At 37.5% G+C, this 23,316-nt stretch overlaps 1 protein-coding gene across 7 annotated transcripts in view; it reads left to right on the top strand.

Moving 5' to 3' along the window:
* The first annotated feature begins 948 nt into the window (after positions 1 to 948).
* The window catches only part of GRIK1 (glutamate ionotropic receptor kainate type subunit 1), a 391,291-nt gene continuing 368,923 nt past the window's right edge, over positions 949 to 23,316 (top strand). For all 7 annotated transcript variants that reach the window (XM_012446637.3, XM_012446602.3, XM_012446619.3 and 4 more), the window contains exon 1: positions 949 to 1,619. In XM_012446637.3, coding sequence (XP_012302060.1) covers positions 1,502 to 1,619 — 118 coding nt within the window. In that variant the 5' untranslated portion in view covers positions 949 to 1,501. The remainder of the gene's footprint in view (positions 1,620 to 23,316) is intronic.

Raw genomic sequence — 23,316 nt, 5'->3', positions numbered from 1 at the left:
TCCCCACTATAGGGTCTTCAGTGAAAAGTATAGTGTCTGACACCACATACAAGATACTCAGTAAGTATTTGTTGAATGAATGAATGTACGAATGCGCTTTAATATATATTAGATTCCTTTTGTAATTGTTTCCCACTCTAGGCTCATTTAACAACTGTAGACATATTTTTCATACAGATTACGTCAGTTCTTCAAAACCTATACTCAGTTAAACAAAAGAGAGATGTTAATACAGAACTGGCAAACATTTATATAGAACATTCCCCACAAAACTTGAAGGAAATTAAGCCAACATAATCAAATGCTAATTTCCCTAGGGAAGTGTCCTTGTCCTTCTACAGAGAAACAGTCTCCAAACCTACATTGCTAAAATAGCCTATCTTTCAGTGTTCAAACCTGACAGTTAAATGAAGAAAAGCAGCACCGCTTGAGGCTGTTTCTATCTCAGTGGCACGTGTAAATGGAAGCAATTTGCAAGAGATTATCTCGGGTCCAAAAAGGAAAGAAGCCACTATAATCTTGGAGTACTGAAGCTTTCTCATTCCTCTCTTCCTTCTCCTATTCTTCTGCATCCTTGTCAGAGCTAAAACAGGAGCCCCGATATTTTCCAAATATTGGAGGCGATTTTCCGTTAAATGATGGGACATAGCTGGCTGGCTGTAAGACCCCTTAACAGGTGCGCAGAGACATTACCAAGGAGGCTTCCCTGACACTCAGAGCGGACAGCAGAGGCTGTCTCTGCTCGGACCAATAGTTTAGATTTGATCTGTCTAGAGAATGCAACACTCGATCGACTTCCCAGCAGCAGAACGCAAAGTTGAGGGAGAGAAAAAGAGCGTGTGTGTGCGTGTGTGCGTGTGTGTGTGTGTGCGTGTGTCCGCGCGCGCGCGCGAGCGCGCGCCTATCTTGATCAGTGGGGTTGGGGCGGGCAGTAAATAAAGGGTGGGGCCAGCGAGGGGAGGAGGAAAGCAAGGATTGAGGAAATCAAGAACGTGGCTCCGCTCCCAGTTAACCTGCTGAAGCTCATCAGGGTTGCTCAGAGTCCCTGCACCAACTCACCCAGTACCCTCGCTGCTTCTTCGTTAGTCTTCTTTCCCTCTTTCCCCTCTTCTGTCTGCACCTACCCCCCACTTTTGCACCTGACCAGAGGACGAATGAGGGAGACGTTCCCGCAGATCGGGGCAGCAACTTTCCTCAGCTGGTCTCTGGGCTCCGGGAGCCGGAGCGCGCTAATCCTCCGCGGTCCGCGGCCCATGGAGGAGGAGGAGGAGGAGCGGTGATGGGCTAGCGACCGCACCGAGGAGCCCCGAGCGAGCTCAGCCTTGCCAGCCAGCTCTGCGTTCCCACGCGGGTTCCCTCGAGCTCGTTTCGTGGGGAGCGCGCCGCGTGGTTGGAACCGGAGAATCCAGAGAGGATGAAGCGGGGACCCGGCCCAAGTTGGGTGCATCTCTCGGGCGTGTGGCAGCGGCTGTATCTCGGCATGAATTAAGAAGCGAGGAAGATGGAGCTCGGCACACTCCTCGCCCAGCCCGGGCTCTGGACCAGGGACACCAGCTGGGCACTCCTCTATTTCCTCTGCTACATCCTCCCTCAGACCGCCCCGCAAGTACTCAGGATCGGTGAGTGAGCCCCAGGCTGCCTGCTCGGGAGACGCGGTCGCTCCCCGCGCCCAGGCGGGTGTAGCGGGTCCCGGGCGAGGCAGCGCGCGCCGGCGCAGGGGCAGGAGCTGGGGACCGTGGAGGTCAGTGCGCACGGGAGGCTACACAAAAAACGGGGAGCCGAGTCACTGCTTTCCTCCTGGAGGGTGTCGAGCTTCCCTGGGAGGTACAGTTGGTGGGTTTTTCAATCTGGGGTCCAGGAACGCGGGCGATAGTGCGGGGATCCAGGCTCACAGGGACCAGCACCCCGACTCTGGGCAAGGGATAGCGCGCCGCTGCAGCCACCCGAGCTGGGCGCAGAAATGAGCTCTCCCAGACGCCTGGGTGGGCGTCCGGCAGTCCAGATCCGCAGCCCAAGTGCCTGACAACCAGGGCTCTGGGCACTAGCAAGTATGTACGAATCTCAAGAGTAGACTGCAGGGACCACTAGGGACGTGGGAATGTCCTAGAGCCTGTTACCCTGGAGCCTCCAAGTTTTAATGCCTAAGTTGGATTCTTCCACATGCGGTCTGCCAAGTCTGAAGGGTTCCACTAGATTGGGGCAGAGTCCAGCTATGACTTCTCGCTGAAGGTTCGAGGAGTGAGAAGGACGGTCAGTTAGCAACATCAGCAGACACTTAAGTTTCTTCCCACTTACTCCCTAATCTGCCCGCCTGCCCGCCACTGAGCGAGATTCAGTTCCCAGTCCAGATAACTTCCTGGGAGATTCAGGGCTCTGATCTCAAATGGATAAAAAACACACACTGGAGGGCTGAATGTGGGCAGCCCAAAGATTGCAAAAGGCAAAGACAGTGGAAGGGGCATGGACTCACGGCCATGAATGTACAGCACCCACCACCAAGGTTTGGTCTGTGGCTGCATAGGACAGTTCCTGAGCTTTGAGGGTTGACACAGCTGTTCACCTTTCAAACTAAACCCACTTATCGTTCTCTTAATCTCATTTGCCCTCCTCCGTTCCCAACCCATAGGGCTCTTAGAGACACAGTCACTGAGGGAGCCACAGGTGAAGTCCTGACATCACATGGGTCTCTTAGCTTCTCCCATCTTCCACTTTCAACAGCAAGAGTGAAGCCCTGATCTCTGAGGACGTCTAACTCACACCCTTTCCAGGAACTAACAGAATATGCCAGGAGCCGGGCAAGGCACTGGCATAGTGACGCTTCCTGAGCAGTTGAAATTTTTCAGTTACTATACTAGCTCTGACCTGCCATTAGTCAGCCCCTTTAAAAAATTGGAACATAGTGCGTTTTATTTTTTGATCACTGAACATGCCCATTAAAAGAAAAATAGAAATGTACTACTATTTTGAACTGCAGATCCCAAATGCTAACTTTTACTTCAGACATGTTTTTTCCAGGCTATAGGTAATTTTAATGTGCATTGTATTGGATAATTTAGGGTCTTTACTAAAACAGTCTCAAAGTATTTATTTTTTAAAAAAACTTACTACTATACAGAACTAAAATATCCCTTATCTGAGATAAGTTCTAGGTTTAACATCCTGGGTTTTGGGGAATGCAATCAACTCTATTCACCCTGATTTAAAATATATATACATTCTGAACAATACAAAGTAAGTAATGAGTGTGTGTTATAATTTCTAATTCTTGTTAACTTAATTGGTGTTTTGCTTGTGTGTTTTACGTTTTGAAAGAGATAAATCTTGGAACGCTAGAAACGACTATGCTAGCCAATGTCCCTCCTCCATGTATAGCAAACATAAGGGAGCATTTTCCTTCTTATATCCTCCACATCTAAAGAAACTCAAGGAGGAGAAGGGTAAAGGATGCTTTGAGACACATTTGTTCATGGACCTGAGTGTTTATCTAAGCTCCAAGCAATCACAATCATCCACGTAAAAGTAGTTTTCAAAGTGAAAGCAACCAACACAGTCCACTGACTTTAAAAATATGTGCCACAGGATAATGACATTTTCTTTTTTCCAAATGAAAACCAAAATGCATAAAATGGCATGGCATGGCCTGGTGTTGTTTATGTGTCATACAAATGTCTTACTCCTTCAGACTTTGAGTGACCTGTGGCTGGCATGAGCACAGTTGCCCTGTATGCACCTAAGGTCCAATTCATGCTTTTAAATGAGCAATTTAGCACTGTGGAAACCAGCTTTAGCTCAGAAGAAACCTGTTTCTCTACAGTGAGTTCTTTGTGTCTGTCAAGGGAAAAATTGAATGCAAAAAATTAACAATAAAGGGGTTGGAGACTAAGCCAAAGTTTATGTGTGTGCATGAGTGTATGTAACGAAAAAGAAAGAGTTGTATTCTTTATTATGTCCTGACCCATCCTTCTTTCCAACAAACCACCAACCATCCAAGCAACCGACTGATCAAGTAAACAACCAACCAACCAACAAAAAGGGACTCTAGATTATTAACTTGCATGTTTTTTAGCAACTTAAAATATTCAAAGTCTAGCAAAATCCCTAGGCACTTAGTACTGTGTCCTCATAGAGGGAGGACACTCAAATGCTTGAATGAATTAATTACTGGTCTACTTTTCTTGTCAAAGTGTTTGCTTAAGCTTCAGCTTTGGAGAAAAGGATAAAAGCTAAGATGAAATTTATGCATACTAAATATTTGAGAGGGCACCAAGTTCACATATACACATGATTTGAGCATACATTGTGAATGTCTGTTGGAAAGTTTATAATCTTATGCAACAGTTAAGAGACAGAGGAGGTCAGTAGGGTAGTGGTGCCCTTAACATTTCTACTGCACTCAAGAAGTTTCCCAGCATCTTGCATAGAAGAGTAATATCTCTGGCTGCTGGGAATTGTGAGGAGCTGCTGGGGTCATTCCTGCCTTTCTGTCTACACTAGTGTATATCAACAACCAGTTAGTTGACACATGCAATTAGTTGGTCTGTGAGGTTCACAAGCACAAATGTCCTCCTTAATTGGCTGGCTGACTTAAAGCTAAGGGTTAGAACAGGATCTAGGTAACCTTGGTAGATGTGTCCCACCCACCACCATTAATGAAAAGAAAAATTCCAACTGCATATGCAATTTCTAGGGCAGATGTGTAATATTTATAATAATGAATACAGAAAGACACAGTTAGATAGTATATTTTTGTGCATTATCTCAACACACAATTATAGAAGTCATGGTAAAAACAGGATTAAGAATTGAGCAGTGGGCAGCCAGGCTTTCTGAGGTATGTTTTGGTGTCAGAAAGTATAGGTTTGAGTTCCACCTCCACAATTTACTAGATACATAGATGAGTGAGTGAAGATCATTTAGTCTTACCAGGCCACTGCTGTTACATCTGAGAAACTGAACTAAAACCACTGCAAACCTCACAATGTCATTGGTAAGAGCTCAATGTGAAAGGACTTTGAGTAATATCTGGATACATTTGTTGTATTATTATTGTTGTATTTTGTTTTTACTTCTATTTTTTTAAAATTATTTACATTTTCTTCCTAAACAGAGACTTAAGAGTTGATCTGGTGTATCTTTATAAGACCTTTAACATCCTTGAGCCTAAATCTCTTCATCTGTGAACTAGCAGTAATGATATCAGCCTTTCCTATTTCACAAGGGAAGATGAAATACACTAATTTCTCAAATTACCAAAAAACCACCAAATAAATATGTTACTATTATGTAGTTAAATACATCACATAAATAGAATTATTGTGGAGATTTATATGAATAGTATGGAAAGTGATAGTGATAGTGACAATATCATTGTTCACATGCTTTTATTTCCTTAGGAGTGGTCCAAAATTATTTTATGTCAATCATTACCTTGGCTGTAGCATCACATTTGGATATTTTAACCCAAATGTCCCCAAAGTCAAGTAATGTGTTTATTTGTTCATATTTTTGCTTAAGTGTGTGCAGACCCATGACTTTATTTTTAGGCACTTAATTTTTTCATCATTTTAATATTCACTTCTATTCAACAAATATTATTTGAGTTCCTACTTCCCACCATGATCCAGACACACATAAAATTGCAGGATGTACAACAGTGAATAAAATGGGCATCTTCTGCCCCTTGAGGTTTGCATTCTGGCAATTGCAATCTATATTGCTGAAGTTTTTCATCAGATTTTCAAGATGGACACTTTAAAAATTTTTTTCAAATATTATTCTTGAACAGTTTTCAGTTAATGTTCTGCCACTGATTTATTATATCAATTGCATAGTCAACTTGGAATAGATTCTGGCATCCAAATGCATAGTGCAGAGACTGGGTTCATGCTGCCAAACCTGGAACAGAAACTCAGAGGAGAGTTGCCTGTGTTTAGGAAGACCTCTTTGGCTGGAGGTAGAGTCACTCTGAGAGAAGCACCTGTGTCTCCAAAATCATGTTAGTCCTAACATGAACTTGAAAACTCCAATGGGCACCAGAAAAATCTAAAGAGAAGTTATCTGATAGTGTGATATAAAAGGAAGTGCCTGACTAATGTTAACATGTTTCTGCAAATGAGCAGATCTTTTCCCTTAACAATTTTAGCTGTCATTCATCTTTTTATTTAATATTGATTTTTGGGCCTAATGTTAACATTCTACAGACCTCAACTGTAGCTACTTTTCTTGTAAGGTTTGTGATCTCTGGTTTTCATTGAGATCGTGACTTTGCATAAGTTCAGTTGTTACTGGTAGAAATACCAGAAATTGAAACTAGCTATTCTGGTCTCAGGTTTTGAGCTCCTTGCATTAAATTATGCCATATTGTGTACGGACTTATGTATGCTTAAGTATGCACAGTGTAACTGTGTATTCAAACAATGAATAACACTTACTTTATTAGTTTGAGTAATTTTGTTGCCCTGAATAACTAAGAGCAAGAGTTTGTTTCTCCTCTATTGGATTTCATTTTAGTATACGCTATATTGGTCCTAACATGAACTTGAAAATTCCAATGGGCACTGGAAAAATCTAGAGAGAAAATATCTGATAGTGTTACATGAAAGGGAGTGCCTGACTAATGTTAACATGTTTCTGTAAAGGAGCAGATCTTTCCACTTTCACTGTGTATACTAAGTGGAAATCAAATATAAGAAATAAACTCTTGCTCTTGGTTATTCAGGGTGACTAAATTACTTAAAAATGAGTGTGATTTATATGTGAGGCAATTAACAAAGAGAAAAACCAGTAGTATCAGTGGACTCTCCAGAATTTCTCTTTTGAAAGGGTACAAAGAATGCAATCAAGTTGGAGAGGAAGCCTTACTACCTGCCTGTGCCCAGCAAACACACTGTTTGTTGTTAGAGTGTACAGTTAACTGGGCTGGGTTTAGAGGAAGGATTGATGGAGATAGTGGTGGTGGTAATGTCTCAATCCTCTTTTGTTGTTTCACTGACAATTATCCATACAACATAAGAAATATCACTTATATTCTAGAATTTTCCCAAAGCTGTTTAGACTAGAAGAAAGTGTAATGGAGGAATCCAGGGAGAAGGGGATTCATATTTGCAGCTGCCTTTTTCCAACTGACTCACACTGAGAAGATTATTTAATTTTTTACCCTCAGTTTTGTTATCTCTAGGAGAGAAAATAATACCAAATTTATGGTTTATCATAAGGATGAAAAACATCATATGTAAAATGCATGGTATATCTTCTATCTTGAGGAAAATTTTTTCTCTCTCTCTCTCTGTTAATGAACAAGGTAAGAGTTTTCTGCTCTAGAATCACCTATTTGATCAAGTAAGCATGGGGAAATGTTCTTACTTGGAGATTCATGAGGCACGTTGGTCATTAGTAAAGGCTCTTTGAAATTCTGCAGCAAAACAAACAAACACTCTGGTTTTTCTTGTTTGTTTGTTTAACCCTATGTCTTTCACATTTTAATATTTGGAAGACCCTTATTTGAATCACAGCTATTAATGTCCCACTCAACTCATGCTCCCTAGAAGACACCTGAGGAAACATCAGCCAGTAAAATGACTGAAATTTCAGCACACATATCCAAAGTCACATGGCCTTACATATTCCTGCAGCTGCTTCAGTCTAAGTCAGAGTCTGCCATTCCCGATTTCAGAACTTTTTCTTAAAGGTTTAAGATTACCATGGCACACGATTACCTATGTAACAACCTGCACATGTACCCTGGAACTTAAAATTAAAATTAAAAAAAAATTGACACTTAGCATGGTGCCAGATATTTTGCATGATTAATAAATATTTTTTCTTTTAAAAAAAAGTATACTTAGATGTTTAATACTTATTGCTACTTTTTATTTAGAAAAATTCTTAAAGCCACATAATCTATTCGAAAGATCAGTTTACCATTTTATTCATTTAAAATGTGATCTGGGGGCATTTTCCTTTTCTTTTTCTCCTTTTTCCCCACTAGATTTGCTTTTTAACATTGTTTTAAATTGAAAATTCATATTAGACTTATCTTTTCTAGGAATGCAATTTGTGATAAATTAAAGATCTATCTGTATTTAAATTTTAACCTATTCTTTATTTTAAAATATCTGATTTTTCAAATGATTAATTTTCATGGGGAAACAAAAACATTCAAATTAAAAGGAATGTATTCTAACTAATGAATTGTGTTAATATCTTATCTTGATTTACTACTGAGATAAATTCTTGTATCAAATTGGAAACTCCCTACTTATTATGCCAGCACTATTTTCCAATTACTTTATTTAAAATAATTAAATTGTTAAAAATAATACAGCAATTAGAAAAATAGTTAATCCTGGAGAGAAAAATTTTTAAAAAGGAAAGAAGTAAAAATATTTAATTTATAATCTCAGTTATTTATAAACTACTGAAAAAAAATAAAATCTTTAGAATAACTTTCCTGGGTTACTTGGACAATATTTTACTTTTTTGTATTAAAACTTTAGGGATTTTTAAAAGTACACAATGAAATCTAAGGTAAGATTAGTCACAAATTGAAATTAACAAGCAGTGATATTGACTAAATAATAAGTAAACTCCTACTGGCCACAAGTTAATCTCATAGAAACACCATCCACAGCTTTAAAGCCTTTTCTTTTAACTATTTAAAACGTTATTTGGCACATTCATCAAATAGACCAGTTAAATTTGAAAGGTTAGCACATGCTATGTCTTTTTTTTTTTTTTCATACGTGGTTTCACCATATTGGTCAGACTGGTCCCGAACTCCTGACCTCAGGTGATCCACCAGTCTCGACCTCCCAAAGTGCTGGGATTAGTTACTAGTTTACTGGTATCCTGGCTAGGTAAAGAAAAGTACAAAATAAAACAATCATACAATAGCCTATCAACTGTCTAAAAATTTCTACTTAGTAATGTTTTAAGAGGAGTGTGATAATGCAGATTTTTATATCAGAATTGTGCCTGTGTGTTTTTATTTAACAGAAATTCAATGGTTAGTATACACACACATGTATTTCCTCCCTCTGTCTGCTGAGAGGGCTTAGGAACAATGACACCCCAGTAACAATGAGCACTCCTGGCACCCAGGGCTCCTCAGAAAAATCTATTATTCTAGGAATGGGAAAAGAGATACATAAGATGATTCTGAAGGATCTTATAGTGTCGGAAAGTGAAGAAATGCTCCCATGAGTGCATACTGATAAAGATAAATGATTAAATAAATAGGTAGGGAGAATAGGCAAATCGCCTCAGCAGAAGAGCCAGGAGATCCAGGTTAGCATCAGCAGTGGTAGGTTATGCTGATAGTATTGACACTGATAATAGGTGAAGCAAAGGTTATGTTACCTATCTGGTCTTCCTCCCCAAAGCCTAGAACCCTACTCTAATAATGAGAAAACATCAGACAAATTCCAACAGAGTAGCATTTTGCAAATAGCTGACGAATATTGATCAAAACCACTAAAGTCATGAAAAACAAGGAAAATCTGAAAAACTGTCACAGCCAAGAGAAGCCTAAGAAGACTTAATGAGAAAAGTGTAATGTGCTATCCTGAATACGATCCCGTAACAACAGCAACAAAATGACACTAGGTAAAAACCAAGGACTCTGAATAAAGATTTACTTTACTTTATAATAATTTATTATTACTGATTTATTCATTTTAACACTGGACCATACTAATGTAAAAAATAACAGGGGAAAGGAGATGTGGAGTATATGTGAACTCTCTGTACTGTATTCTCAATTTCTCTGTAAATCTAAAGCTGTGCTAAGAAATAAAGCCTGTTTTAAAAAGATTCAACTCATATCAAGGATTCTTCTGTTACTGTTTCTACTTACTCTGCAGTACATTAAGATCTACAGCTGTATCAAGGAAAAAAAAGGGAAAAACTCTTGTTCATTCCATACAACACGCTACATGCAGGCTTTTCTAAGACTGTCCTTAAAGACAACAATATAGAGTGTTGAAAAAAATCATTGAAGAAATAAGCTTTATATAAAAATTGCTAATCTGATGGTTATACATCTTCTTTAGAATTCTGCAGTGAGTAGAAAATCAGACATTAGCTGTTTCTATTCATTAGCATCTTGGTCTTCAACTATTACACTTTTTGTATTTAAATATAATTTACTGTTGAATATTGATTCAAGCATTGTAACATATTCTGTTAGAGGCTTTAAGTGCTGATGTCTTTAAATGAAAAGTCACAGGAAACTATTTACACACATTACTTTCCTTAGCAAAATTGTCTAAATGTGCCTTTAAAAATCAATACTTAATTCCCAGAGCTTAAGAAAAACCACGTCATAATGCAGATTGGGGAAAGGATGGTAAAAATCAAGTATTTTTATTTTCTTTCATTGTGAGGAGTCAAATATGACTTTTAAAGGTTTTCTTTGTTCCTAAATTTTAAACTTCTAAAATGTTGAATTACATACGTTAGCAATCCATAAACAGATATTGCACTCTGATGACCTGGCTATTATATTGTATGAAGTTACTGTACTTTATCTCCTACAGATGGATTAATCACATAGAGCCATTCTTCAAGTCTAAAGGCAATATTTGCCTTTTGAATTCTGGGCAATGCTGTTTCTTTTGTTCTTAGGATATATTTGAACCCTAAGGCTGTTTCCATTCATGTCCACTGAGTTGGCAGGAACCTTTATAAATGATTGCGAATCATCTAAATGTTCAACAGGAGGGAATGGTTAAGAAACTAACAGTATGTCCTCCAGGTTTATTCATGTTTCAGCAAATGACAAAATTTCATTCTGTTTTGTGGCTGAATAGTATTCCATTGTGTACCACATTTTCTTTATCCATTCATCCACTAATGGACACAGGTTGACTCTGTATCTTGGCTACTGTGGATAATGTTGCAATGAACTGGACTGCAGATCTCTTCAACATGCTTATTTCAATTCTTGTGGATATATATACCAGAAGTGAGATTGCTGGATCATATGACAGTTCTATTTTTAGTTTTTTAAGCAACCTACACACTGCTTTCCATAATGATTGCACTAATTTACAGTGCTGCCAGCAGCATGTAAGAGTTGTCTTTTCACTATATCCTTGCCAGCATTTGTTATTATTATTATTTTTTTGTCTATTTTATAATAGCCATTCTAACCTTTCTAACTGAGAAGACGTTACTTAAGAAATGAAGCATTTGCTAAATATGATCCTTAAGAAGAAATAAGTAAAAAATGCATACAAAATAATATAGACCGTAGTGTATGGTTTTACATACATTGGATTGGGAATATATACAGTTCATTCTTGCTTATAGATAATAACTTTTAGTTAATGTGGAAAAGGGAAGTTTATTGTCTTTATTAAGATGGTAGAATCATGGGTGAAAGTTTTCTTTCACTTTCATTTCCATTAATGTGTTTTGTCCAATTTAACAACTATTGGTTAAGGATAAATTCTGTAGATTCTAGATTATTGAAGCAGACATTTGCCTGCAGATTGCTGTAGTGAAAAGTGCACTAGAATGAGAGTGCTTCCACTTCTGGTGTTCTTACCTTGGCCATGTCATATAACCTCCTGGTAAATCCAACCCTTTGCCAGAGAGTAGTGAGCGGTGAGCAAGTACCTGGGTGCCTCTGCCGATCTCCATATCTGTAATCCCTTCCACAGTATCTGCGTTATTTTATTGTCATTGGGATGCACTGATAGGCTGCATGAAGATGTGCAGCTGTATTACATTCAACATTTATAGCCACAGCATCCAGTGTGTGGAACTTTGCTTCCCTGTAATTAATCTTAATTGGCACACATCAAAGTGAGGACCTTGATGTGGCCCCAGTGGGAGTTTCCTCGCTATTTCTAATGTAAATTTTTTATGCATCTATTTTCTCTCTTCTCCCTATAGAGATAAAAGACATTAAAGGAGAATCATTTGCTGTCATTCCTCCAGGACATCCACTGGGGGGTAGCTTGTCCCACCAGGTCCTGGGTATCAGCCTCTAATGCATTGCATTCACTGCCCACATTCCTGACTGGGCCCCATGTGACTCACTCTGCTGCTGCTCATCCTTCAAGACTCAGTGCATTTTCCATCTGGTCTTTCACTTAGCTGGTGCTTGCCCAGCGCCTCTTCAGGGTGGAATTTCTGGCTCACACAGCAGCACCCACTCCAAGTGACCTTCAAGTCCTGCTTGTTATCTCAGGCTCTTTCTGTCCAAGTTTATCCTGCCATCATCTCGGCTTTCCTGGTGGCACCTTGAATGGCAAATTGTACACTGTGGTTCTCCACTCCCAGAGACCCAACTGCCTGTGGGCACAGGCTTTCTCCAAATCTAAGGGATTTTATTGTCCTCTTACCTTGACTCCAGGTTTCTCAATTTGAAAGGGAGAAAAGATGGAGCTGAATTCTTGTACTATCACACATTTATCTCAACTCTCAGGTTCAGGCTGTAAATACTGCTGTGGTCTTTAAAGCAACAGTTTTATTTATTTATTTGTTTATTTATTCAGGGACGGAGTCTCACTCTGTCTCCAGGCTGGAGTGCAGTGGCACAATCTCGGCTCACTGCAAACTCTGCCTCCCGGGTTCAAGCAATTCTCCTGCCTCAGCCTTTCAAGTAGTTGGGACTACAGGTGTGTGCCACCACGCCAGTCTAATTTTTGTATTTTCAGTAGAGACGAGGTTTCTTTCTTTTGGCCAGGACGGTCTTGGTCACTTGACCTTGTGATCCACCAGCCTCGGCCTCCCAAAGTGCTGAGATTACAGGCCTGAGCCCCTGTGCCTGGCCTAAAGCAATGGGTTTTAAAATAAAAGCAGCAACTACAGAAGCAACAATAACAATACACTTTTTATATTTCAGTTTTCCGCTTTGCAACAGAAGACCTAGGCCATGAGTGTCCAACCCTTTGAATCTGAAGACGTTTTTGCTTATCTGTGGTGGCAGATATCATAGACACAAACCTTTTTTCTAAGCTCATCAGCTATCCTTAGTGTTAATGTATTTTACGTATGGCCCAAGACGATTTATCTTTTTCCGGTATGGCCCAGGGAAGCCAACACGTTGAAGGCCTGTGGCCTAGGATTTTAGGACTAGTGTCTCTGTCTCCTCTCTCTCCATGTCATACATATTTTATAAATTTATAGAGATAATATATAATATGTGTGTGTGTCTGCATTTATTACAGATTATTTCCATTAGTATATATGTTGTAAGCATTGCATATACATATTATTAAGTGTATTTATTGCCTATATTATACACACTGCAGCCCAAAATACTGAGTATATAATATATGCTACGTAGTATAAATTCATATATAAATATATACAAATACATATACAGTTGTATGCTATTTATTGTAATTATCCTTTAGTTTGTATATCACATATATATTATATATATTACACACATTATAATATATACTATATATCATATATAATATACATATAATTGTAGATAAATTCATATTTATATATTAAGATTCCAATTTGCATTTTTCTCTGTCTTTTACCTATGCTACCTGGAAGGAAATCATACAAAAAGCTATCATTGCATTTTGAATAACCAGACAAGGGCAATGTCTATGAGTGCTGGGAGTGTGGAGCAGGGAGGCATCGGGACCACATAGACCATACCAATTTGTTGTGCTTTTAGGATGTTCTGAGGCTACATGCAGCTGATTTTGAAATATCTGTTCTGCTTCTCATGAGAATATCCCTCTTGGTCAGATTGAACAACAGGGAACACACACCAGCATCCAGGCTCTGATTAACATGGAAGGATTGATGATTTGCTCCATCTGTGGAATGTTTGTCAGAAAATAGACAGTATGATAACACAAAGTACCTTAGAGAAAAAAATAATTTAATAGAAAACACAACAAAATTGTTATAAATAATTGTTCATCATTAGCTTAGCCTAAGCAGTATACTCTTCTTGGAATACTAATGATAAATAAATTGTAGTTTCTTTCTTTCTTTTTTTTTTTTTTTTCCGAGACTGAGTTTCGCTCTTGTTACCCAGGCTGGAGTGCAATGGCGCGATCTCAGCTCATCGCAACCTCCGCCTCCTGGGTTCAGGCAATTCTCCTCCCTCAGCCTCCAGAGTAGCTGGGATTACAGGCACACACCACCATGCCCAGCTAATTTTTTGTATTTTTAGTAGAGACGGGGTTTCACCATGTTGACCAGGATGGTCTCGATCTCTTGACCTCGTGATCCACCCGCCTCAGCCTCCCAAAGTGCTGGGATTACAGGCGTGAGCCACCGCGCCTGGCCTGATAAATAAATTGTAAAGTGAAAGAAATTAGACCCAGAAATCTATTTGAAAAAACTGTAGAAAACACATAGACTTAAATACATATATGTGTATATATATAATTTCTTATATTATATATGCATATATAAAACTATGTAAGATACATAAATAAATTAACCACAATAATGGTTATGATCAGGCAGAGCCTTCAAAGATCTTAAAGTCCAACTTTTTCATTTCACAACTGAGAATACTAAGACCCCAGAAACTAAACTGAAATAAAGACTTAGTAAGCAAGCCACAATTCATAACCTTCTTCTCAGCGCTTTTTTCTTGCAACTTTGTTTTTCTCATACAACTAATTTGAAGGGTGTTAAAAACCTATATTTGAATGAATGAGAAACAGTAACCAACCAACAAAATTTGTAAAAGTTTCAGAATACAAAAGCACTAGACTAATCAGCGTGGTTTCTTTAAATCAGGATGCCCGTTGTAGAGAATTTTGAGGTAGGTCTTAAATGAGAGAGTGAACATGCGAAATGGAGGTGAGGCCAGAGGGATTATTGTTGTAAATACTCAAATCTAGGGAAATTTTAACATCCAGGGAAAATACTGATAAAGAAATCTTAACAGAAATATGTTAAACTATACATATCTTGAAGGGTTTTCTTTTCTAACTTTGTATTATCTAGATATTTCTGATTAACTTAACTTATCCTATGGTTACTTGAGTGAGGAAAAATGTCTTCATATCTAAAAGGACTCTTTTTTTTTTTTTTTTTTTTTTTGAGACAGAGTTTCGCTCTTGTTTTGTTGCCAGGCTGGAGTGCAATGGCACGATCTTGGCTCACCACAACCTCCCCTCTCGGGTTCAAGCAATTCTCCTGCCTCCGCCTCCGAGTAGCTGGGATTACAGGCATGCACCACCACTCCCAGCTAATTTTTTGTATTTTTAGTAGAGACAGGGTTTCTCCATGTTGGTCATGCTGGTCTCAAACTCCCGACCTCAGGTGATCCACCTGTCTCGCCCTCCCAAAGTGCTGGGATTACAGGTGTGAGCCACCATGCCTGGCCTAGGACTCTTAGAAAAAAAATAAAATTAGCATTTACAAATGAGTGGTATATAGCATAACTATTTAGAATAATTGGAGTCTATGGGCATTACATTTTGTATTATCCTAATTTAATTGGAAAAATGTGAGTGAGTGTTATCCTTTGGTTAGGCTAAGTACATGTGCATACAAGGGAAGAAGACTAAAGAGTGGTATCTGTCACTCACTTTTTGAGAACCTCATAAAAACCAGGAAGGCAGCCTACCATTTGGGACTTTGAGATTCATAGTCTCACTCTTATATCAGATGCAAAAAGTGAAGTGGAATACATTATCGATATGCTGCTTAAAAAGACAAAATCGCTGAACAATTCCTGGAGAGCATGCTAAGTTTGCTGACCTCCTGGAGGCCAAACTCCCTTTCATTTCATGTAAAGCCATCCTTCAAATAAACTTCTGGGTTTTGCAAAGTAACATTTGATGTTTTCTTCTCCCTTCAGATTATGAAGTTTTAATTTATGTATTCACACCCTCTCTGTCATTTACTTATTCATTTATTCATTCTTATATTTATAGCTTGTCTTATTCTAAAAATATTTTAAAGGCTTACAGAAATACATACATTATAATCTGATAAAATACAGTAATGAAAATGGAGGTAAAGGTGAAGCAAGACTAAGGCAGGGGTGTTTCCCTGAAGAGATGCCAAAAGTGGACGAGAAAATTTTATCTGCACTTCCTAGCAGCTGAATTAAGAAGGGGAACAGAGCAAATCCCAGAGTTCAGAGGTCTGGTTGCTTAAACAAATTATAGGTTTTTCAGGTTAAGAACCATGAAAGAAATTTATCCTGTGATCTTGATAAGGGGAAACAATGTGATGTTGTAAATAACATACTAGAATTAGATCAGAAGTGCTCAATACAACTCTATGACAAGGCACCACGTATTAATAAGAACACTTCTAAAGAACGTCTTGGTATGGAACTCTCAAGTCGCTTGGTTTGATCTAGACTTAAATATATAGTATCTAGAGAAATTGATGGCTTGTACATTACCTCATCATCATTCGTAATGATTGCTCCTTGAGTCTGAGCTTTTTCGAAAGGTGAGCAGCAGAAAGTTAGAGAGAAGATGGGTTATCATTAAGTGTGAATTTCTGCTTAGAGCCAGATCCTTAAACATCAGAAGGTAGGAATGAGGTCCTTCTATGAAATTAAGAAACCCAAATAAGGTACTTTGTTAAACAGAAGACCACCACCTTACCTCTCTAAGGATGAAATGCTTGGAAGCAGAGGCCATGTTTTACTCAGAAAATTGTTGCAAATATTTTTGACTAATGACAAGAGTCACTAAAAGATTTTTAAAAAATGATTGGGGAAGAATCAAGTTTTTTTAGACATTAGGGTTAAATAGCATGTCTTTCAGGTAAATTCTAAGATAGGTAAGTTGGGAATTGTACATTCACCTCATATCGGATCATCTGTAAACCAATAACACGTTCAGTATAGTCTATCCACTATGGTGATTGGGTTTCAGAGCAGTTGTTCTTAGCGTTTCTTACAGAAACCATAGAATAAAGCTCCTCATGTCATGACCTCAATGTTTCATAACTACATATATATCTGGTTCATCACTTCATCACAATCCCTCTTCCATCTAACCTTCTTTCATATATGTATATATAGCTCCCCACTGTTCAGATAATACTTTCCAATTTTTTGTACTCTTGTTTACCATGGATTTTGAATTTTGTACTTGCTTAACTATGTTTTTGTTGTTTTATTTGTTATTAGAGTCTACTTTGCTTATCTTGGTCTGGTCAGTCATAGCGCTTAAATATTTTCTATCCCCTCTGAATCTCTCAGATACTCCTCTGTAATCCTAATCATGTCCTCTTAGAAAAGCCTATTTTATCTAACAGGACTATTGATTATATAAGACTGAAGGGAAATAACTAACTGTTGTTTGTCAGTCTGTGTTCTGAACATCGAATTTGCCCACATTTCTTTAGACTCCGTATTTTATATTACTACCATGGGCTTAAGACATAAAAGCAAGCAAACCTGAAAACGTGAAAGATTGGTGTGTTTGGTTTAAGGTTCCGCTCTTTCTCTGAGATGCCTGAAAAGATAACTTTAACTTTTGTTCAATTTCTTGCCTTTTTTTTCCTGAGAGAAAGGAAACACTCATTACAACTCTATGGCATATTTCATTTCCAAACTCACACTTCTCTATTTTGAGTTGAAACTAAAGACTCCTATCACATCTGCAAAATGCCAAGGTGAGCTACAAATTGAGTTAATGATAGCCTTCTTCTATTTCATGTTTATTATTACAATGTTTTGCTGGCTTTTTCTAGTTTCCTCTCTTTCAAACATTAATATGAATGTTGTATATTAGATCCTGTGCAGAAGTACAACTTCTCCTTTATAGCTGCCTGAGAAAACCTTGCAGCTGACATTTCCACTGAAAAGTAATATGCAGAAAAGAAAAAAGAACTTATTTAGGGCTTTTTAAAGAAAGACAGTATCTCACTACAAGTCAATCTGACCATCCAAATTAGCATTATATTTTATAAATCTATCTACAGCATAATTCATAGTCAAAGGGAAATACGGCAAAATTCCCCATGGAAAGACTCATTTTTACACCATAACACATACACATAAACACATACAAATGACATAGAATTGTGTGTAAATCAGCACACAGGTCTTTTCAGGCCAAAAAAAAAAAAAAAAACCAAGTCATTGCTTTCTAGCTAGTGTAGACTTGAGAAAACCATTTTGTGTTCCGCAGTCTGGTCTTATGAACCAAACACTCATATGTGAGATTCTTCCTGAGGAAATAAAACAAGTTCTGCAATTGTCTCTACACTTATCCCAAAAGCCTGCTCAAAAAAGTGACTTATTTAGAGGCACACAAATGCATGACCCAATAATGAAAATGAAGTGTGAAAGGACTGAGGAATACAAGAGCAAAAGTTGTAAGTTTGAACTTCAGTAATTTTTAAGCCAAGTAACTGTTTTATTTTTAAATGATAATTTAAATAAGTATTTTTTAGCATACAAGAATTAAGAAAATTAGTTGAATGTAAAGAAAACTAAAAAGTGCATTTAGGTTACTTCTAATATATAATTATAATTTTTTTTCTAATAATGCTTTTCTCTGAGATTTGTAGTGTCCATGCAATATTGTCAAAAAATAAATCATTTCTGTATAATGGCAAAGTATATGTACATTTAATTATTAAAGGCTATGAAGAATAGAAAGGTATGTATTTTTAAGACAATTATAAAATCCGTTTTTTTTTCTACCCACAGAAATTATTTTTTAACAGTGTTTGGCATTTATTGAAGAAATAAATGTATGGGAAACTAATTTTAAAAATAAAATATATTAATGGTTTTACCAATTCACTTAAAAATTAAAATATTCTTTGTTGGACACAAGTCATTTGATACACAGGTTTATATACCATATCTTTGCCGTTACTCCGAAATAGAAGGTAGTTATATCTAATATAACCACTTTTTTGATGTAGAAATTGAAGTCAGATTTTATGAACAAAATCAAATTAATAGTGATATTGCATATATCCCATCATCCAACTTAATAGCCTGCATAATCTAGATGTGGATAACTGCTAACCCTTTCTTTCATCTACCTTTATTTACAAAACAGTGGTTTCACCCAGAAAGACTACTGTAGTATGCTATCAAAAGCAAAGATAAATCTACTTACTGGAAAATTATTCTTAAATTATCTTAAAGTAATGAGCTGATACTTGAGGAAATATAAGAAATATATTGTGAATGGTAATTTTTAACCTAAAATTTTCAATTTGCTGCAATTAAATTTCCTTTAGAACCTTGCCTAATTCTATTTGTCAAGCTTTTAATGTACATTAATTTATATTGCAACATTAAAGAGAGCATATGTGCAGAGAAACAAAACCAAATTCAAAAAACTTAATTAAAAACGAAGGGAAGCTGAGTGAAATTTTAGACATTAGAAGTCTGACCTATGCTAACCTATTTTCTTTATTTATTTGATTTATGAAAACTCAACTTTTACTTGAAAACCCCTAGAGAATGATTACAGATTGAAGATTTTTAACTGTAAATTAAAACCATTAAGAATGGCAACAATTTGAATTGATAATCTTAGTGGGCCTTGCAATCAGCACTAACGTGCCAAAGTCGTCTTTTTTATTGTGAAATATATCGGAAAAACTTTACACTAGTATTTCGATAGCACCCTTTCCATTACATTTATATATTAATTTGAATCTGTCAACTCCTCTAGAACAGTTGTATGCAACTGCGAGTCATTTTTTTCCTCCAGGAGACATTTGGCAATGTCTGAGGACATTTCTGTTTGTTTCTGCTGTAGGAGTGATGGAAGCTGCTACCGGCATCTAGTGGTTAGAGGTCAGGAGTGCTACTGGACATCATGCAATGCACAGGGTATCCTCTGCTACAGGGAACTAACCAGCCCAGAATGTCAGCGGTATTGAGGTTGAATTTTAGGGCGGAAATTATGAACACAAACCTAGTGTAGGTTTAGTGCAGATGCTTTGGAAATCCTGCTCTAGAGAAAAATAAATAAATAAAACCCTCAATCACCTATTCTCAGATAGTATGAATGGAAGCCACATACCATGTTAGTGTTTTGCCATGAATCCAGAACATTCATGGCAAAACAGTTTTGCTAACACTTCCCTTGCCCGGCATGTACGGTACCTCTTCTGAAAACATGTCCATCTGCAACACAAAATGGACACTACAGCACGTTACAAAATCATGCACAAAAATTTACCTCACTCAATGGCTCTCCAATCCTTATGAGTATCTGCTATATGCAGGCCACTGAATACACATTAATGTATTCAGTGTCTGTCTTCATGGAGCTCACACTGTAGGAAAGGCACAGGGATGTGAATTAAATGATCACACAAATACATACTTAATTCTAAACCATGACAAATATTATTAATAAGAGGGTCATGATTCTATGAGCTCCTCTAATGAGAAAAACCAATAAGGTTAAAGAGGTCAAAGACACTTTTACAGGGTAAGAAATCTGTGAGTTTATATCTGTAAGAGAAGTCATTCCTGAAAATTGACTTCAAGAAAAAGGAAAGGACTCCAACTAGGGGAACAGCATATGTAGATGTCCAAAGGTGAAAAGGCATGTGTGCTCAGTGACAATTTAGTTCTTTTGTTTGACTCTTGGCATACACATGTGTACGTTAGCCTTTTCTAGTAACCCTTTCTAATAATGGGAAAATGAAACTGTTCCTCAAGTTAAATTTACAATGTAGAGCTAGCTATTTAACAAATAGCTATCTCCTCCAAAGATAAAATTTTAAACTTCTCTTTGAAGGAATAGAGAAATGGGATAGAATGTTCCTATTACCCCTGAGGATTGTGAAGAGAGAAGCAGAGTAGGAAATTTCTGGGGGATAAAAAAATTTAAAAATATTTCTCTTTGCCTAAATCGTCATTGATTCTTCTCCTATTCTGCCTCTGGGAGAGTCCTCTTGTTTCTGTAACGGTTTTTCTGAACCCCTCCCTTGCCCCCATTCCTTGTCAAACAACACAGGGAATCAAAGAATGTCAGCCAGAAAGGATTCACAACTTTACTTATTTTATTTACAAATGCAGGAAATGGAGACACCAAGAGATCCTCACTGTTTAATATCAATTTTTAAAATAAGTACTATCCTGAAGCATGTTGGCCCCGTAAGAGGGACTGTTTTTAGCACATTAAACCTCTTCAAACAACTATATAGGTTTATTCAACCTCGTGCTTTGTAAAAGTACAGAAGTCATTTACAAATATGATTTTAAGAATGAATCAAATGGCTGTTTCTACAATTAAATCTACTCTGTGTAGCTAGATAGACAGCAAGTGTTATGTTCTAGCAAGCTCTTGATTCTCCTATAAGTCATTCAGGGAGTGCTACCTTGTTCAGTGAAGAATTAAGATAAAGAAGGCCCTGAGTATGTTTCCCATATTCCCAAGCTCAAGAAAGTGTAACCAATTCTGAACGTGCTGTCTAGGTGTGTGCTTAGGGACCGCCCTGAGATTCACTCTACTTACAGATTGCTGTAATACTTCTTGCAGAGAGCCTGGAATACATGCAATGAACAGGGCATTACATGTATTCATTTGTGCGCCTAGATACTAATCTGAAATCACTCAAGCCATGCTTCCTCCAGCAAGGGACACTTTTCTTCAGTGACTATGATGGATATTCTCTGTTTGCCCCTCCAGATCCACTCTCCACCAGCCTCTAACCTCCTTGGACTTTAGGGAGTTGCATCAAAAGGTTCTCTTGCCTTCTGCCTTCATATTGCTTTTGGCCAGTGGAAGACAGTATCAGACTGGAAGACAGGAACAGCTTGTGGCTTTGAGTTCCATGACTCCCTTTCTATTGATTGCATGTGAGATGTTGTGGCTGAGTTCCTCCTCCACGAGTCTTAGCTCATTTTGGGTGCCTCTCTCCTAAAGCTCCAGATGTCTCAGTGCTTCCTTTTCTTGACCCTTTAACCCTAGGATTGATATGTTGTTGGTGGCTTACAGCTCTTGCTAACTCTGAGTTACTTTACTATCTCTTACCTTCCCCTTCACCTGTTGCACACTTATCACGTTCTCCAAACACTCTTAAACAGCCAACTCCTGTGAATGTGCGGTCTGCTCTCTGCCAAAATGGTGACCTAGACAGAGGCTGGATGCAATTGGGCTGAAACGTCTCTTGACAAAACAATAAATAATAAAGATAACATAAGTGTGAAGCTTAGTAGATATATCAGGTATTTTCTACCTCTGCAGGAAATGTCAGACTTTTCCACAATCATTTCAGTTAGGTTTTCTGTAATGTACCATTTCAATAATGTAATATATGCATTGTTTCTGAACATTTATTTATTTGCTTTGCTTATTTTTCTGTTAGTTACCAGTGCATAGGCACTTGGTGAAATACTTGGTAAATAAGTGTTCACACACACACACACACACACACACACACTTCACATTATTATGTGCTATGAAATACAGCAAAAATAGATGAAACTTGGTCCTTGCATTTAAAGATTTTCAATTTAGATAAAAGAGATATAACATATACTGGTGAATATTGAACTATTCAAGAGACTGATTATGAATATTCTATACCTTTAAATCTCAGCTTCATATCTCAGTATGTGTAACAAGTGGGAAAATTGCACAGCTTCTCTAAGCATCAATTTTCTTGTCTGTAAAATGAGACTGGTTATGTCTACTTGACTGGGCTTTTGAAAAGATTAGTTGAACTTGTATATGAAAAGCGATTAGCACAGTGCTTGGGAACGTGGTTAATACTTTAGAAAAGTTAACTGCCATTATTAATGTTACCATGACTTCATTTGCATGTAATTATTTGAGATTCATACATAAATTTGAATTTTTAAAATTTTCTCAGTAATTCTAAATAGTTCCTCCTCTCAACATTATGCCCATTTTTGAGTTGAGAGAACTTGGGGGAAAATACATGACATAACCAGGTTCACATATCAAGTTTGTGATTAAACCAAGATTGTGGAATTTTTTGGACAATTTTTATCCTAAAATATACTAATGCCTCTAAAAAAGGACACAAAGTATATTACAGGTTATGTCAAGTCTTAGAAAGTTATTCATTTATAGGGCTAAAGTATCTGAACTTCTGGACTCAGGAAGAAAATATAAAACATTGAATTGGCTCTATTAAATCAACCTTGTGGCAACAAGCATATAGAAAACTCCTGCTATACACAATAAAGTCATGCCTTAAAATGTGAATATACAACAAGAAAGACATGGTTCATTTGAAACAAGTATTAAATTCGTATCAGAGAGAGTCTACTGGTTAAGTTATATACTATAAGTTCATCCTTTATGTTTTTTATAACCTAAAGTGGTTCTCCACAGCTCAGAAATGTGAATTCCATTTTACAAGGTATTTCATTTTTATAAAAGCTAATCTAGT

The sequence above is a fragment of the Aotus nancymaae genome, unplaced genomic scaffold (genome assembly GCF_030222135.1).
Source record: "Aotus nancymaae isolate 86718 unplaced genomic scaffold, 86718_ANA_hifiasm-v0.15.2.pri h1tg000022l_1, whole genome shotgun sequence".
In the NCBI taxonomy this organism is placed as follows: Eukaryota; Metazoa; Chordata; class Mammalia; order Primates; family Aotidae; genus Aotus; species Aotus nancymaae.
The sequence above is the reverse complement of the archived record's forward strand: the minus strand, read 5'-3'. Positions and strand labels throughout refer to the sequence as shown.